Genomic DNA, 18551 nt, shown 5'->3' with positions numbered 1-18551 from the left:
TCTTTCATCCACACAATGCACCTAAAACTATAGCAAATTGTACGCATAAAAATATAATTTACAAAAAAACATAACCATCCCATCATTGTGGCTATTTTTCTCTTGAAAATTAACTTTTTCTCAAATTCATAGATTTTGATTAACTACTTACTTTGTTTAACCAAACTAAGGTCCCCAGAGATTGATTTAGGCAAATTAAATTTACAAATCTTTTCATTATCTTGCCTAGAATGCAGCCGAAGCAGACTTACATCATGTTTTGTGGGCTCGGAGGAAGAGCAAAGCCCATGTGATATTGAGACTTTGCCATTCCAGTCCTGTGTATAATGAATTACTTTACCAAGCAAAATAAGGAAATATTTTGGCTTGGCACTTTGTCTTTACACGTCCATCTATATATTCTAGAATAAATTTCCAAACAGTACAATGCCATGATTCTTATTCCAAGATAAGACGTATGAGAGGCTACAGTGCATTGTTCACTCTCTCTAAATATGGGCCCACAATGCCTCAAGCATTGAGAATATTTAGCTAAGGCCCACCTTTTCCTTTTTCTTCGTTTTTGCTTATCCAGAGGGCCCAGCAAACACATTCCAAATTTGGCGACTACTATTACCAGAAGAAAGGTTTCGGTTCTTCCAATCCGAAGAATATATACCAAAAGGGGAAAGGGGAAGTTTGCATCTTCCAATTTCTAGTGAGAGCTTTGAATGTTAATCAAAGTCCAACATTACTTGTGTCCTAAAGTTGGGTAAAATCAACAAACTCTTAGCAAATGAAATTTTAAGAAGAAAAGAGGAATAAGAACTGCATGATAAAATACACGATATCAATATTTATCAAAAAATTAACACTATGGAAAAGATTGGGAGAGTACTAAAGTATAGTCATCTCATCTACAGAGAGAGCAAACTGATCATCATCACCGGCTTAAATCCAAAGTCTGGTTGTTTTTCTTTGTCAAACATACCAAGAAGTAATCAATCATAACCACTTGAAGAATCTAATTAAGTAGCCTAAATATGTGAATGATGGTTCATTAATGACAGGCGGCACATATGTCATGAATCAAGTACTAGCTAGAAGGGCATCCCAAATCATGTCCATGTCCAAGTCCAAGGATGGCATTCTACTTAGTTGAAATGCATGATCAACAACATCTGGAACTACCTCCTGCTGCTGATTATTCTTCTTTTCAATCTTCTCGTCAGTTCCAACCTTATTCTCCAACTCAAACTTAATTAACTGTTCCCTTCTGGTTGGACTAATCTGGCTTGGTTGTGGATGATCATCTACGGCCTTCATATTATTTTCATTAATTGCTTGTAGCTTGGCTTGAAGCAGCGCAGCAGTGGCACCATTTGCAGAGCTGGCCTGAAGTTGATGCTTTAGATCTGGGAAGTTCAAGTGCGCATAATCTCCTCTTAGAATGTAAGCTGCAGTGTCATATGCAAAAGCAGCCTCTTCTGCTGTGCCGAAGGTGCCCAGCCAAACCCTCGTTCTGTTTCGCGGTAGCCTAATCTCGGCAACCCACTTTCCCCAGTGCCTTTGCCTCACTCCTCTATATATCTTTCCCTGCTGGGATGAGAAAGAAGTCTTGTTGTGGAGATTGCGAGGCTGCTGCTGCTGCAATAATTTTCTTCCGGCATACTTCATCGGCTGAGTCTTGGTGGTTCTGATCCAGTAATCACTGATCAAGCCTTTAGAGGGATAATTATTGGGCAAGTTGCTGTTGATCTTGCTAAGCCACTCAACTTCAACCCCTGTTTGGAGCTCACTTTGGCCAAGTTGGGGCATAGAAAATGAAGGATTTGGGAACAAATCAAGATTTGGGAATTGTGAAGTGGCTGCTGATGAATTAGAGCTGGATGGTTCTGCTGGTAATTGATGATGATGATGATGATGATGATGATCGTGGCTGATCAGTTGCGGGAAGGATTTGAGCAAGTTGTTGACAGGAATATTAATGTTACTGCCTTTCAGATCAGAAGCAGCAGAAGATCCACGTGAGAGAAGATCCAATCCACCACCAGGTAATGGACGTGTTATGGTGAAATCTAGCACGGCAGCTGCAGGAGCCTGTTCCACTGGGGAATTGCATTCTGGACTGGCATTCCCAATCAACCTTGAACCCATGCCCATCCCTTGACAATGGATTTGCAGTTCCTTCAGCACGAACCTTTCCATCTTGTAAAGTGACGATCCTCCTCTAGAGAGAGAGAGAGAGACCTGTTACAATTGTGTGTGGCGCATGTGTATGTGGACTTAAGAACACAGCTTGAGATGAGGATTATCTTTCAGTATTCATTAAAAAATTAAGTTAAGAGGATTACTAAGTTTTGTCTGACTCAGATCATCCCCCTTAAAGCTGAAATGAATGAATATTAATTCTTCCAAGACAGTGACCGGTAACCACAACCTCTCAAACCTTTGCTTTACTTCCATGGCATGCATTGGTGCAACCCCTTTTGATTAATGATCATGCCATTTCTTCAAACATATATTCTTTTGCTTTACTTTTTATTGCAATGATTAATTATACCAATATCATCATTAATTCATATTAGGGAGAGTAGCTGCAGATCACTGCGGATAAGTAACATAAGAATTATTCTTGCTAGTTAATTAATTGCATATAGACATTAATCATGAGTTCTGATTTTACAGGTAAAGGGAAATAGAAAGTCCATACTAATTAACGAGATCACCAAAGCTTAATTGTCAACCTTATCATCAGAATCATTATCAAGTTTGAACAGGTCTTAATGCAAAGCATTTTAAATGACATTGGTTGCACAAGGAAGAATGAGAAACGAATGGCCGTGTCTAATTTTTCCATCAATAATTATGAAGTATCAAAGAAATAGCTAGGCTTCCGGGGGGTCAAGACCATATTTTGGGTTTTCTTATTTGGCTTTTCTTCAGGCTTCTCTTTGTGCCTTATAATTCTGAGATGGGTTAGGAGGCACTTTACCGAACTCAAGAAAAGATAAAAAGTTGTATATATACATACATATATTGAAGGGAACTGATGACTGTATGGCCCATCTCTCCCAGCCCTCAGTTTGAGCCTCAAATATGGTTGCTTTCCCATTACTTTTAGGGTCTGTTGCAGTCATCCATCTTAAGTTACCTCAACTTTCTTTTCTCTGAGAGAGAGAGAGAGAGAGAGAGAGAGAGAGAGAGAGATTCCAAAGAGCCCGTCTGGCTATTCTACAATTTTGAAGTTAATTCTTATTATATATATATATGACAAATGTTTCTCCACGTTTGGTGGTGTTTTTGAATCGTTACTCTATACAGGTAGACATGCATGGTGCTGGCTGATGATGATATACCTTTTGTCTTGTCTGCCTCTCATCATCTCATCTTGAAGAAGATTAGCAAGCAAGCATGAGGCCATGTTTTTCAAAGTTGCTTTTCCCCTTTTTCATTCACATTAATTTCCTTTCTAGTTATATATATCAAGCACACTAACTAGCTAGCTAGTTCTTTGTTCCGTACGTTGTGTGATATATATATATATATATTTCAGCCTCAAATTAACAATCGATCGAAGACCCCTATACAACAATAACTAATAATGCTTCTTAATTATTTGTTAATTAATTAATTGTAACCGACCGGCCGGCCATCTCCCTCTCTAGCTAGCTAGCTAGCTACTGATTAATTAGTTAGTTAATTTCTCAATTTAAAAAATTAAGCAGCAGCAGATACATAACATGCATGGACGATGAGGCTTCACCAAACTGCAGTAAATTAATTATTATAACAATAATAATAAAAGACATAATGCGTACGTACACTGCAATATATATATAATAAACCTATGTATGTAAAATAAGTCCACTACTAGCCCTTAGTTTAACTTACAGTTATTGGGATGTTGGCTTCTTAACTTCCACAACTACCCGCTAATTAAAGCCTTTTAGTTAAAGAAACCTATATATATATATATATATATATTACAAATGTTAATTTGTTCTATATATTATTTTATAGTGTGTGTATTGAACATCTTGTCTAACCACTAAAAATAGTAGATGATCTAATTTTAATAGATCGATCGTTTTGTCACATCTTCTAACTTACTCAAGTGTTTTAATAGTACTGTTTATATTTGAATACTAAAATGATCATCATGACTGTCTTGATAAGAGATACAAATTAATCTCACATTTGCAAAAATCTTGATGATTGTTACCAACAACATGGATCAGTTAATAAATATCAAATCATAGTTAATTAATTAAAGAAACAAGGTTAGTGTGTCTGGTCATGCAACTACGTACGTACGTACCTCTTCTATTTGGATTAAACCCTTATATGAAGCTAGCTAATTAGCTAAGCTATATATATATATATATATATATATGGCTGGCATGGTACCTTTTTCCATGCCAACTCCTTAAATATTAGTAGCTAGTGTTTGAGTGCTTACAAATGACAATAATTAATTAAAATAATAAATATAGGGATATACATCTAAACAGTAGCATTTTTATTATGTGATAATTAATTAAGGTCCTAAGTTTAGTCCAAAACATTCAGATACATGCATGCATATATATAACTAATTAATTAATTAATATATATATATATATATACTAATTAGAAGAAGCACTTGGGGCAGCAATGTTGGGCCAGGAATGATGGGCCACCTTGCTAAGGCCCCTTATTGCTAAGGCCTTCTGCTGTTTGTTGCAGATGTTGTTAGCCCACTACTACTACACTTTTCCCACCTCCAAAAACAACTATATATTGGCAAGCATGCATGCATGCAGTTGTAGGTTCTTAATTTCTCACCCTTTTAATTTATTGTTCTTTTCTTATAAAAAAAAAATAAAAGTATATTGTGAAATTACAAATCCAGCCCACGCTTTTAAACAAATTATCGGAGTTGGTGTTCTGGGATATCAACAAAACCTAGTAGAGCTTAATTATTTTTGTATTAATTCCTTTTTAAAATAGAAAGAATATATATATATATATAGTAAATCCACCGTTTTATTTTTTATTTTTCTAAAATTCTCTCCTCTCCTCTATTAAATATAATTTTTAGTTACCAAAAATATAAATATATACATATAAAATTCTTAGTGATTTAAGGGTAAGAAAAGGTAGACCGAGAAAAGAAGAAAAATATAAGAAAAATATCGAGAAATAGGAAAGTTTGAAACTTTCTAAAAGTCTAAAAATTAATCTCTAATTGAAAAAAACAGTAGAAAAATTAAGTGAATGAGAGTCAATTATAAGGCGTAAAGTATACACATGATGAGGTCATTAGAAAATTAAAAAATATATATATATAATAAAATATTAAAAATAGATATGCATCTCCAATTTATGTCTTATTTAATTTAATTTATGCTAGAAATAATTTATGGAAAAAAGGAAATTTGTATGTCTGAAATATTAATTAATTCATCGCATACACAAACTTTTAGACATGCCTTTAAACCTATTAATTTATTTCATGTTACTTTCACATGGTGTGTGTTTGCCCATGCCACACAGTTACATTCATGTTCATATGGTGGGTCACACCTATATTTATATTTTTTCTTTTCACTTTTTTATGGCTATTCGAATTTTTTGATTATATTTCTAAATTTGTATTTTCAAGTTAATTTAAGCTTTATATTTTAATACTGTTTTCATAATAATATGAATTTTGTTTATTATTTTGATTGCATCCCTACCTCTGTATTTTTAAATTAATTTAATTTTTATACTTTGATGTAAACAAAGTGTGATATGAAATTTGTTATCTCACTTTATTTATTTATTTTTACAAATAAAAGTATATAGATTAAATTGACTAAAAAATACAAGTTGATAAGTGTAATCGAAATAATAAATAATTTAAATTATTAATGAAAAAAAATGTCAAAGTACATGAATTAAATTGACTTAAAAATTAAGTTTTGATGTGTAATTAAAATAATAAAAAATTTAAATAAAAATATAAAAATAAAAATATGAATTTAACGGGATATATATTTCACCTTTGACTAGTAATATTTCTTTGGATATGCATGCTATTTGTGACATATTTGAATGGGTTTAGACATTTTTATGTTAATGATGTTCTATCTTGACCTCAGGTATATATAGGATTGGGATAAAATGACTTTTAGGCTTATAAAGGATGAAATGCCTCAAATTGCCACATTAAAGGAAGATAAATAGATGTTTTTTCACTCACACACCAAAGTTTATTTTGAAACCCACTTATTAAATGATTCAACATTTAATTATTATATTTAAATATGTTAGGCGTCTCAAAAAAATAACGATCGTGTGTGAGGGCTATTTTGAAATTTTAATATAATATGAGCATTTATATCAAATTTTTAAATTTATTATTTTTTGAAGTAATGTTAAGTCGTGTGTAACATTTTCGTTGAAAGATGTATTACATAAAAGAGATAATGATATATGATTTTTTTAACTTGAACAAAATTATTTCTAAATATCATAAAAAAACCAAAAAAATGGATTATCAAAGGAATTCTTTTTTAAAAAAAAAAAATTCTCAAAAGTAAATCCAATTCTATTATTTCGACTAGAAGAAATAAATAAATTAAACGAAACTAAAAAAGAAAAAGATTTTATAACCCATAATCAGATAATTCATGAATATGAATCCTTTCGTCGAATTCGATCCACAGATTAGACAAATTATTTACTGACCGAAAAAAAAAATTGAAGGATTTGAGTAATAGAACAAGTTATTATTTTATTATTTTTTTAAAATATAAGTCTAAAAATTTGGACGGTAGGAGTGATTGATTGAACGTAGTTACCGGTTTTTCTTAAAATATAAATAAATTAAAAGAAGAAAAAATATATTTAGGGCTTTAACCCCAACTCAGCTACAGCTTGAAGTCCCCCCACCCCCCCCAAAGATAAACCCTTTTGTCTGTCTGCCTGTGTTTTTAACTGCTTCTCTCTCCTCTCTGCCTTCTCTCTCCTCCCCGTCGATAGAGAGAGAGGGACAGCCAGAGTAGATGGTGGTGGTGCCCCTGGCGCCGTAACATGTGCACACCAACAACACTGCATTTCCCTTCTCCTTAGATTCTCCATCTTCGAACATAATCTTCCTTCGAACCCGCTGGAGATTATTTTTGCAATCTCGGCAATTTCCCTCCGATTCTCAGGTTAATCTTTTTTTATGCTTTCTACTGTCTGGTTTTATTGATTGGGTTCCGGTTACCTACTGTTCTTTCCGTGTTCGATCACTGGGAAGCTGACGCGAATGCTTTTATCACCACAACTGCATCTGGATATCTCCCAAATACACAAATCTGCGATCGGTTCTTCTGTCTTTTCAAATCGTTTTATCTTCTAAGCGAAATAATCGGTTCAGACTGTTGCGTGTATCCCTCGGTTTATATTTTGCCCGTCGTCGGCACTGTTGGGTTTGGGAGCAGTTGGCCTTCTCCTTAGATTGCTTTTCTTTTCTCTTTCTTCATAAGGATTGTTTTGTTTGTGGTTTTATTGTATTGGTTTCGTTTGGTTTCTTTGCTGGTAATTTGGATGCCTGCTACTTTGCTTAGTGGATTTGATTTTTGTTCTTCGTATTTATGGTTCTTCTGGATTGGTTTTAGGGATTAATGGGGAAAAGGGTTAAGAAGGCTCGCAGTGGTCATAAGGAGAAGCGGGTGTCTACCCCTTCTCATAAAACTACTGCTCAGCATAGTATTTCGACCATGGAGACTGTGGATGATGGACTTTCAGTCACAAAAGAGAGGAAAGTATGCCCCCATATTGACAGGGGTATTGATTTGGAAAAATTTTCTTCAAAGATAGGGTCTACAGAACAAATTAGGTGTGAAGATTGTCGGGAGGGTGTTATTGATAGGCGGGCAAGCAAGGGAAGAGGCAAGCAGGGGAAGAAGAAAGGGGGAGGTTCTGTGGATGCAAAACCAGCGTGCAATGCAATTTGGGTTTGTTTGGATTGCGCGCATTTTTCTTGTGGAGGGATTGGATTTCCAACAACACCTCAAAGTCATGCAGTTCGGCATGCCAGGCTAACCCATCACCCTATGGCTATCCAATTTGAAAACCTTCAGCTGCGTTGGTGCTTCCGTTGCAATATGCTTATTCCAGCTGAAAAATTGGAGGAAACTGGTGAACAAAAAGATCCACTAGCAGATATCTTGAAACTGATAAAGGGCAGGTCATCACAAGTTGCCCCTGTGGATGTTGAGGATGTTTGGCTTGGGAGTGGCAGTATTTCAAGCAAGGTAAAATCAGAAAGCACTGTTCTGAGAAGTTTGGATGGGAGAAGTGGTTACTTAGTCAGAGGTTTGGTTAATCTTGGTAATACTTGCTTCTTTAACTCAGTCATGCAGAATCTCTTGGCGATGAATAGATTGCGGGATCACTTCTTAGAAATGGATGAATCGATTGGGCCTCTTACCGTTTCTTTGAAGAAGCTCTTTGTTGAAACTAATCCGGAGGCTGGCTTGAGAAGTGTGATAAACCCAAGATCCTTTTTTGGGTGTCTTTGTACCAAGGCTCCCCAATTCAGGGGATATCAACAGCATGACAGTCATGAATTGCTTCGTTGTTTACTTGATTGTTTGTGTACTGAAGAACTCAGTGCACGAAAACGGAGTACCTTCCGGGAAAATGGGTTTTCTACAAATCTGGGTCCTACTTTTATAGATGCCATCTTTGGCGGTCAACTATCTAGTACTGTTTCTTGTTTGGAATGTGGTCACTCTTCAACAGTGTTTGAGCCATTTATGGATCTCTCACTCCCAGTTCCAACCAAGAAACCCCAGTCAAAAAGAGCTCAATCAATTTCTAAAGCCAAGAAACAAAAACTGCCCCCAAAAAGAAGTGGACGGGGTCGTCCTAAAGTTAACAAGGATGCAAGTTCTGAGGCATCTGTAAATGTTTCAAATCCATCAGCTGGTGGTACATCCTCCCACCATGCAGAATCTGTGGTGCCTGTTGATGAAAAAATGGGAGATGCATTATCTGATTCTGCACATTCTAAATCAGTTGGCCAAGATACAGATGCAGATAAGAAAAGTTCAGATTCATCAGATCTCTTGACTGCTGCGGAGTTCGAAAAGAAGCCATTCCTCAATAATATTTGTGATAAAACAGAGGCCTCATTAGATGAGTCAACATGGTTAGATTACCTGGAACAAGATCCTATAACAAACAACCCTGATACAGCATCACGGGCTATCTTTACTGCAGTAACTAATGATTCAGGAAAAAGTGATGCTGTTCAAAACGGTGCCTCATTACAGGATGTCATAGAATATAGAAGGCAGATCCACTCAAATTGTAAGGTAGAAGTAGCAACCTCTTTGGAAAATTTGACATGGTTGGATTACCTTGACGAAATCACCGTATCAGATGATTATGATTTGGCTTCAAAAGTAAATGATTCGTCAGTAAGTCAAGATTTGGGAGGCAAGGATGCTGATCAGAATGATATTTCTTTACTAGATAGATCAGGAGCTAATTCTCAGGCTTCCTCTAGTTATTGGGAGTCAAATCTTGAAGTTAGTTATCCAGGCAATTCTTTTGAGAGTGAGCACCCTTTGCAGCTTCAAGGTTCTGAAGTTTTGTTACTTCCTTACAAAGAAGAAAGTTCAACTAGTGGGGAGGTATTCAGAGGAGAAGGTGATACCTACTCATCAGCTGTTGGTTGTGAACCAGATTCATTGGATTTTGATGGCTTTGGAGACTTATTTGATGAGCCAGAGATTGCTGCTGGCCCGACAAGTGACAATAGTTTTCAGGTAAATGAAGTTGCAGAAACTGGTCTCTTAGTTGGAAATAGCAGTGACTCTGATCCAGATGAGGTGGATAATAGTGATTCTCCAGTGTCCATTGAGAGTTGTTTGGCATATTTTACAAAGCCCGACCTTCTTTCTAAAGAGGATGCTTGGCATTGTGAAAATTGTTCAAAAGCTCTGCAAGAGCAAATGATTCAGTCAAGGAAAATGCAGAAGAAAGTTACATCAAAGATTTGGACAAGTGGGGTTGAGGATAAACTTCTAAGTTCCTCAACAAGTTCTGCAAAGCGTGTCCATTTCCCTAGTGAGGTCAGAAACCTAAGTGGAGAGAGGAGAAAAGGCGGTGTTACTGCTACAAATGAAAGTTTAGTCTCAGATAATGGAAATGGTGATAACCAGAATTACAAAGATGAAGCCAGACAAAAAATTGAGCCGATCCTGGCAGTTTCTCAGTCAGGAGAAGGAATTGATGAGATGAGTGATTTACTGGCAGAGCTAACTCAGTCTTCAAGTTATAGAACTTGTAGTCAATCAAGTGTCAGTGGTGAAGCCAGTGACTCTTGCAGTGTTGCTGAGCCTAGTAAAGCTGGATGTAATAGTGATGTGGTCCAGGAAAGGAAGGAGCACTTGTTATCTGGAGGATCTCAATCAGAAGGAAGTGGCAATGAAGAGATTATTCTTGAGAGTGTGAAGGTGAAGAGAGATGCTACTAAAAGGACCTTAATTAACAGAACACCACCTATATTGACTATTCTTCTTAAGAGGTTCAGCCATGATGCTCGTGGTCGTTTGAGTAAATTGAATGGCCATGTAGAATTCAGAGAGATGATTGATCTCAGACCATACATAGATCCCAGGTGTTAGCTTCTAACCTTTGTCTTAAAACCTTTTCGTTTGGTCAACTTCATTTTCCATGTTTAACAAAATCTGTTTGTTGTTTTGTGTGGTAAATTTGTTTTCTTATTTTCATTCTTGCAATAGTGAAAAAGAAATGTGATAAGAATGTGGTACATATAATAGGTATACCATATATACTTGTATAACTGCACTTCCCCAATTTAAGGTGGTTCTAGAAAATTTCTTTTAATAATTGGGCATCCAATAAAATATTAGGCATGTTTTGTGTTTACATTGTGGTGTTAAGTCACATATTTGCATGACATTGGAAGATAATGAGAAAATTAAGGGGGCTGATTTTGTTTCATTAGTTTATTCAAGCTTTAGGATTGGTCTAGTTACCTTGAACAACTCTGGCCTTGGCTCATGTTTATTGTAAGTGTATTCATTGTATTAGGTGATATTGCCCGCAAATTCAATTGCAAGGAAATGGAAAAGTTACTGCACTAGTATTTTCCTTCACAACCAAGTTTAATGGAAATACAGGTGCAATTGGTTAAGATGAACTTTAGATTTGAATTTTCTCTACTATCCCTTAACCTTGTTGCTCAATTTTAGCCTCTAGGGTATGGTATTCAAGTCCTTCTAGTTGGAAAGAAAGAGTGCATGCTGTTCTGCATGTTCTACCATGAGGAGAAAGATCTGGATTATGTGGACGGCTTGACAAGCTAGTTGTGGTTTAATGGAATATCATTGTCTTTGACTGATTTTAGGGGAATAAAAAATTGTTAGTTACTTCTTGGTGAGTGGGGAAAAAAAAGAGGTTTGGTACTATTAGGGTGCTGAAGGAGGGTGCAATCTAGAGAAATCCTCCTGTTGGAGTTTCTGATGGAATTCTGGAAAACTGTGAGCTCTACATTGTGTTGGTCTTTTCGCTTTCAGAGGAGATAGGAAGTATCTTTTCTCTAATTATAAGACACTCATCTTATAATTAAAAAAATCAAAACATTATAGGACAGAACTGGATGGTTTCCAAGTTGCAGTTTGAAGTGTTTGGTGAGTTCTCCTGTTCTGGTATTTGGCACAAGTGTGTATCATGATATGACACCTTCACAGAAATTTTCCCGCTTCTTAGGTAATGACTATTGTGTGTGTTTTATTAAGATCATATCATAAACAGAAGACTGACATGGAGGGGAAGGTTGTAATAAAGTCAGGGTTCTTATTTTGTATATTCTTTATTTTCTTATTGTAAATTAGGAGTGCATATGAGTCAATTCAGTTTGTGTACCCATAATTGATCCAATCTGGAACACTTTCTTAAAATGCCACCCCAAAGTCCCAAATTGTCACCAATCCGACCTCCTGATTCTCCTTATCTGATAATTTTTTAGCATAACTAGCATAACTCAGTCTGGAGAGAGGGTATTTGTTGAGAGGTGTATATATATTTTGTGATGTGTTATAGAGTTGCCATCTATCTAACCAATGTCTTTCTTGTTATCGAAATATTTCTAAGCTAATGTTGCCAATCATTCATCTATAAGATCATTTTCATTATATGACACAAAATGTTGGACAATAGAACACCAACATAAACAGAATACAAGCTTATAACTAAGACGAGGATATTAGATGTGCATTCACATAGAAAAGGAAAGAAATTAATAATGAAGCTATCCATATTAAGGCTAGAGTAGCTCCTTTAAAGAATAAGATATGTGAAACACAGTTAAGATCTTTTGGTCATATGAGAAAAAAACCAAATATGCTCTTGTGAGAAGAATTGATGAAATGAAATGTATGGAATTCGAAGCAAAAGAGATAAGAGGACTATCAATAAAAACTTGGTGGAAAACTTGTAGTCATGACATAGGCTATAATGACCTTACAAAAGATATAGTGATAGATGGAGATGATTTTTGAGCTAGAATCCATATAACCGCCTTCATCTAGCAGGCTTGGTTTGTTATTGATGTAATTACAGCCATCCATTTCTCAATGTAGAGGTAAAAAAGAAACTATAGGCGGGGAGGGAGGTTTTTGACGGTGATATTGATATGGAATTTAAATTTTTAGAATTCCATAGTTATACTTAATTATCTGTAGTGGTTTTATGGACACTTGGCTTTATCACAAGGTCTATAATGTAGATAACCAACCAACTGAAAACCAAACAGAGAGCATTGATTTTTGCAAACAAGGATGAGAACTGAATTGAGGCTCCTCTGAAGTTAGTTTGGAATGATTTGCATTGAAATCAATCACCGATCTTGTCCTTCATATGATATTTGACAATCCCATCGCCAAGAATGGCATGCTCTAAAGCTTCATTTTTCCATACAATCTCTCAGAATGTAGGCAGGTAACTATCTAAAATAAGAGTTTTTTTTTTCCTGCTTTATCTGAAATATGATTTAAGCATATGGATGCCACCCTTCTTGTGAAAGGTGAATAGCAGAAGTGGACCTCATGCTCGGTACCAAGGGGGGTTATCTGCTTTCTTTTTCTTTTATTTTCTTTTTTTTTTCTGTGGGAAGGGAGGTTATATGCTTCATGCTGAGTAATGGTTACATACCAAATTATTCAAAATTAAGAAAACGTTGTGCAGGGATTACCTGCAGTTTCCATTTTATATTGACACATGTCATTGATTCAAGACTTCTATTTCAAGCCTCTATGCATGCAACTTACTGCAAATCCATTACAGATGTAACTACAGCTTAAGTGATATGTTAATTTCTTTTTGGTAGGCATTTGGCAGCATATTTTCTTTTTCTATATCAACAATTTGAAGGATGTCATTGTTACATCAAAATTTTCTTCTATGTGATGCTTTAAAGATGTTTAGCACTATTTACAATCTCTTGTATATCACCAAAGATGTCTTGTATGCAATTCTGATCCAGACTCTTCATAGTTCATGGTTTAAGAAACACAGTTTTTCTGCGGAAAAGAAAAAGCTGATGTGCAGAACCTATGTACACTGAGGTCATGCACATGGTGTGTCCTTTATATTAAAATGTGTTATTGTTAGTTGAGATTGGTTGCCTGGCATTTAGCATGGAGGAGCTGTTTCACTTCTTTCTTGAACCAGTTAAAATCTGATTGGTTAATAAAGAGGAGGAGGAGGGCTAGGAAGGGACTAGAAGTTTACGTCTTTTTAACAAATCCTTTTCAGGGAAGTGTTTCTGGAGGTTTGCAGTTGGACCAGAAAGTCTTTGGAGGAGAGTGATGGAGTATAAATGTGGGAGCAACAGATGGGGTGGATAACTTGTGGTCTCTTTCCCTAGTGGGGTTGGTTGGTGGAGAGGGCTATTATAAGGGTTTGAAGTGACTCCAATTAACTTGTCAAATTTTGGGTGGGGAATGGAGTAGAATGACAATGGTGTAGCAACATGCGCCCCTAGTGCACTCACTAGGCTTCCCTGATTCCTTCTTTGCAAGAGTTGGAGGAGAGTTGTGATTATAAATTGTTCTTGTTATAGAGTTACTGGGACTTCTAATTGCCTATTTACAGTGAATATCTATACTAGCCATGTTCATAACTTTTTTTTTTTTTTTTTTTTTAAAGATTAGGTACTATATTTTGTTCTCTGTAGCTAAATGATATGTGCAGCGCAGTGTGCTGGTTTATGTGCTATTTAAACCTCTGGTTAGCGTATGGGTGTTGATGATGCTGTAACTAACTAGGATTGGACACAGATGCAGAGAGACAGGGGAATACAAGTTTCGGCTTCTTGGGGTGGTGGAGCATCAGGGGAGCATGAGAGGGGGCCACTACGTAGCATATGTGAGAGGAGGAAAGGGAAACAGCAGCAACAGTGAGAAAGAAGAAAATGAAAATGGAGGTTTTGTGTGGTATCATGCCAGTGATACTCACGTTCGGCAGGCGTCTTTGGAAGAAGTTCTTCGCAGTGAGGCCTATATCCTATTTTATGAAAATCTTCTTTGAGAAAATATTTATTTCCCATTATATTTTTTTGGTTTTTTCATGACCTTTCTAATAGATGAACTCGGAAATCCACTGAGTACCCTGCGATGTATACCACAGAGAGAGAGAGAGAGAGAGAGAGAGAGTACAACAATTATGAAGAATTTAATCTAGTTTTGTTCTTTTGGGGGGGGGGGGGGGGGGTTTCTCTCCAAATTGAGTTAGTTCTATGATGTATATCCTTCAATATGATGAGAAAATGAGTTTTGTTGGTTTCCATGGAATCTGAGCCGTTTGTTTTTGCATCACAATGGTTCATTTGCCTTTTATAGTTGCTACAACCATGAGGGGTGGATGTAGGAGGAGGAGGAGGAGGTTCATGATTATTCTGAAAATGCATGCACCAGCAGCCAGCAGATCCCATTTCCGTGCCAAACCACAGGCCATAAGCTTCCTGGGTTTGCTTCTTCACCCTTTGTCCAGTTGACATGGCAGGTCATGGTTTTATCTGGTTATAGAATTATGATTCCCAAAATAATGAGATTTATAATGTAACCTAGTGGTAGAAGTTTACATTTGAAGCAAGAAAATTAGGTTGTCACAATTTATATTCTACATGACGTTCGAAGAAGGTTTTCACCGTATTCCTTTCCTCATAAAATGGCTATAATTGTAGGCAACCATACTCGGGATGCCTTGTGTTTCATTTTACCTTGTATAATTGTTGTTTAGGGGGTAAGATTAACTTTAACTTTTGACTTTTTTGAGATTCAAGGTCTCATAAAAAGAGAATACGTTAAATCCGAGGCATTAGTCATCGTAATTTTTTACTTATATTTTGGGTCGCGATCATTACAATGCAACTTACGGTCAATATGATCTTATGTGTGGCTTGGCTATATTAAGTTGTATGAAAATAGAAGCAAAAAATGGATATAATACAAAAATAGAAAGTAAAAAAATGATATTTAAACAAAAATATGTATAAATAAAAAAATATAAAGATTTTTTTATATATATAATTTTTAAAATAAAAATTATAAAAATAATTATTCAATTTAAAAATAAACATAAATTTCTTAATGTATTTAAATAAGCATAAATATAAATTTTATCATGTATGATCCATAACTTACTAATTAACATAGGTTGGAGACGAACAATCCTAAAATGTTTGGGAAATTGTAAAAATAGTTTGAAAATAATTTTTTGGTATTTTGAAAATGAAAACGTGTCAAAAATGTTGAAATGATGCTCTTTAAGCCATTTTTGTGCATCATAGGTGACATGTGGTCGTTACGGTGTTTTGTCTATTATAATATGTGGTGGGTCTATGCAAGCATCGCGTGTTTCTTTTAGTTATTACGAAATTTTATTTATCAAGTGATAAAACTTTCTCTATCTCATATAAATAGAATAATTTACATGAAATTATAAGAATTAGTTAAGGTAAAATTTACATAAAAAATTAACTTTTTTCTTGCTTGTTATTTAATTTTAAAATTTAACTTTAAAATAACACTAAAATAAAATTGTGATATTCCAAATGCCATTTGGTATTATTATTATTCAGTGTAATACAAAGAATGAAAAAGAAAGGCAAAAGCCAAAAACGAAAGGAAAAAGAGACTGCACTGCACTGCACTGCAGTGGCTGTTTCTTTTTTGGTTCTCTCCATGCTTCGCCTCGCTTTACCATCTCCAAAAAGCATACAACTTTCCTCCGGGCTGGCCTGGCCTGGCCGTCCATTCCAACCATGGCAGTAACGCCAGTACCGCGTGAGGTGGGGGAGGCGGCGATGACACTAGTGGTACTGCTGGTGCTGGGTCTGAACGTGGCGGTGGTGGAAGCGACGTGGTGCGTGGCGAGGAGCGACGCCAGCTACGGGGCGCTGCAAGAGGCCCTGGACTACGCCTGCTCCGCCGGAGCCGACTGCGCGCCCATAGAGTCGAGCGGGCTGTGTTACCTTCCCAACTCTATTCAGAACCATGCTTCCTATGCCTTCAACAGCTACTATCAGCGCAAAGCTAATGCCCCTTCCTCCTGCAACTTTTCTGGCGCCGCAACCATCGCCAAAACCGACCCCAGTTAGTTTGTCTGATCATCTTATCATCTCGTCTTCTTCTCCTTCTTCTTCTTTTCCATCTCCTGTTTTCTCGTATTAGACATATGTTTATCTCAAGAGGCAAGCTTATTGTTAACTTGTTCTTTTTCTTTTCTTTTTTTGGTTCTTTGGGTTGGCTTTTGGTTTCAATTAGGCTTTGGATCCTGTGTTTATCCAGCTTCTCCAAGGTATGCTATTACCTTAATTTATTCGTGGTTACTTTCATCTTGTGACTTCAAGAACATAATTACCCTCGATTAGTTACTAACTCTTCGATAGATATGATGGAAAAAGAATATTTGTAAAATTGATTAGCGTATAGGAAGGTTAGTTTTGTATTTCTGGTAGTATTTGAGGATGGTGCCAAGGAATTAAGTGATCACCTGGGGAGAATTTAATTCTACAACCAGTAGTCTACGCTTCATACTTTATAGACCCTGCAGTGCCTTGTCCGGAGAGTGAAAGAGAGGATAAATCCCCTTCCGATCATATGAAGAATTGATCTGCTTTTTGGTTCCCAGTTGTTCTACTTGTGATGGGAGTTTTGATTCCCAGTTATTTCTAGCTACTTGTTTAGCAGTTATTTGAAAACTGTTGTGTATTTTTTTTGTTGCTGATGCTTAATGGCTTCTTCATCTTTTTCTTATTGGAATCTTTCAACATTTCAGCTCAGCAGGAGGAGGGACACCTTTAACTACAACCCCACCATCTGTCACTGCACCACCTCCACCAGGGACCACCGTGCCTGTAGTCTACAACAATGGAGGACTGGCACCGACTGTGGGATCTGCAGCGCCAAACATAGACCATTCCAAAGCTTGTCTTGAGTTCTCAATCGCAACAATTTTCTTTTCTCTCTGGCTTTCTTGTTCCCTCCTCCATGTATCATCAACCCTTGTAAGGCGGCCTTTGAAGACTTAAGGTTACTGCAATTTTGTTAGGGATTTTTGTCAATACCCTGTAGCCATTTAAAATGGGTTGTTAGCATTGCTGCTGCTAGTAAACTTCAGATTAATTATCTGGTTTGTGAAGGTGCTTTGCTTGTAGAGTGGCCAGCTAGTTAGTTGTAAGTGAATCCTCCAACCTCATTGCTATGGATTATTGTAGATTTTGCAAATTCAAATTAGCAGGTTCTTTTCGTTGCATTTATTTTCATGAATTTAGTGGGTAAGTTAAAGATGGCTAGCAAGTATGAAGCTATAGGTTGCAAAATTAAATGCTCGCCACCAGGGCTTGCAGTCCAATTGAAGCCCTTCATTCTCCAAAATTTCCTTTGAGATTATACAACATCAAGAGGACATTCCAAAATGTTTCCGAACGATTTATGTTGTATACAAGTAAGGGAAATTATAGGAATAGATCAATTCTCATTAAACTGACTTGATTTATAGCAATAGATCAATAGAAAAAACATTATTATCTCCTAAAAAATAGCAACTAATTTGACTTGAATTCAAACTAAATTAAACTATTTAAACTAAGCAACTAAAATTCAAAAGAGATTAGCTAACTGTTAAAGATAATTTTTGCATATTTTTTAGCACAAATATAGCAACAGAAATTGCATGCTCAACACTCCTCCTTGCTGCAAACTCCCATATTCTTCCTTCGTTCTTCAAATCTGATTTTAGACAAAGCCTTTGTCAGAATATCAGCTAGTTGATTATTAGTTTTGCAATACACTAGAATAACTTCTTTAATCTTATGAACTTCTCTAATAAAGTGATATTTAATTTTAAAATGTTTTGTCCTGCCATAAAATACAGGATTATTTGAAATAGCTATAGCAACCTGGTTGTCAACAAAAGTCTTAGTTGCTTCCCACTGACCATGCTTCAAATTTGATAACAACTTTTTCAACCATAAGGCTTGATTCATACCAGTAGTAGTTGCAACATATTCTGCT

At 36.1% G+C, this 18551-nt stretch overlaps 3 protein-coding genes across 4 annotated transcripts; 2 read left to right on the top strand and 1 right to left on the bottom strand.

The window, feature by feature from the left end:
* Window positions 1-828: 828 nt before the first annotated feature.
* Window positions 829-2237, bottom strand: LOC127799881 (ethylene-responsive transcription factor ERF062-like). Its single transcript, XM_052334116.1, has one exon. The coding sequence runs from the start codon at window positions 2185-2187 to the stop codon at window positions 1069-1071; it is 1119 nt and encodes a 372-aa protein (XP_052190076.1). The 5' UTR covers window positions 2188-2237; the 3' UTR covers window positions 829-1068.
* Window positions 2238-6899: 4662 nt separating this feature from the next.
* On the top strand, window positions 6900-15276 carry LOC127799638 (ubiquitin carboxyl-terminal hydrolase 2-like). Of its 2 annotated transcripts, none has more exons than XM_052333846.1 (3): window positions 6900-7163; window positions 7614-10627; window positions 14301-15276. In XM_052333846.1, exons 2-3 carry the CDS (start codon window positions 7620-7622, stop codon window positions 14560-14562), a joined length of 3270 nt encoding a protein of 1089 aa, XP_052189806.1. In that variant the 5' UTR covers window positions 6900-7163; window positions 7614-7619; the 3' UTR covers window positions 14563-15276. The 2 variants fall into 2 exon arrangements, with proteins under 2 accessions (XP_052189806.1, XP_052189807.1); XM_052333847.1 differs by having other exon boundaries at window positions 14313-15269.
* An 872-nt stretch (window positions 15277-16148) lies between these two features.
* On the top strand, window positions 16149-17700 carry LOC127799639 (PLASMODESMATA CALLOSE-BINDING PROTEIN 3-like). The gene is made up of 3 exons (XM_052333849.1): window positions 16149-16628; window positions 16800-16833; window positions 17314-17700. The coding sequence occupies exons 1-3, from the start codon at window positions 16298-16300 to the stop codon at window positions 17564-17566; spliced, it is 618 nt and encodes a 205-aa protein (XP_052189809.1). The 5' UTR covers window positions 16149-16297; the 3' UTR covers window positions 17567-17700.
* Window positions 17701-18551: the final 851 nt, after the last annotated feature.

Source organism: Diospyros lotus, chromosome 4 (assembly GCF_014633365.1).
Source record: "Diospyros lotus cultivar Yz01 chromosome 4, ASM1463336v1, whole genome shotgun sequence".
NCBI classification, from domain to species: domain Eukaryota; kingdom Viridiplantae; phylum Streptophyta; class Magnoliopsida; order Ericales; family Ebenaceae; genus Diospyros; species Diospyros lotus.
The sequence above is the reverse complement of the archived record's forward strand: the minus strand, read 5'-3'. Positions and strand labels throughout refer to the sequence as shown.

Excerpts from the sequence above, each read along its gene's own strand:
- LOC127799638 (XM_052333846.1), top strand. The coding sequence starts at position 7,620 with ATGGGGAAAAGGGTTAAGAAGGCTCGCAGTGGTCATAAGGAGAAGCGG. Across the intron at positions 10,628-14,300 it reads AGACCATACATAGATCCCAG|GATTGGACACAGATGCAGAG; the intron begins GTGTTAGCTTCT and ends GTAACTAACTAG.
- LOC127799881 (XM_052334116.1), bottom strand. The coding sequence starts at position 2,187 with ATGGAAAGGTTCGTGCTGAAGGAACTGCAAATCCATTGTCAAGGGATG.
- LOC127799639 (XM_052333849.1), top strand. The coding sequence starts at position 16,298 with ATGGCAGTAACGCCAGTACCGCGTGAGGTGGGGGAGGCGGCGATGACA. Across the intron at positions 16,629-16,799 it reads CATCGCCAAAACCGACCCCA|GCTTTGGATCCTGTGTTTAT; the intron begins GTTAGTTTGTCT and ends GGTTTCAATTAG. Across the intron at positions 16,834-17,313 it reads GTTTATCCAGCTTCTCCAAG|CTCAGCAGGAGGAGGGACAC; the intron begins GTATGCTATTAC and ends TCAACATTTCAG.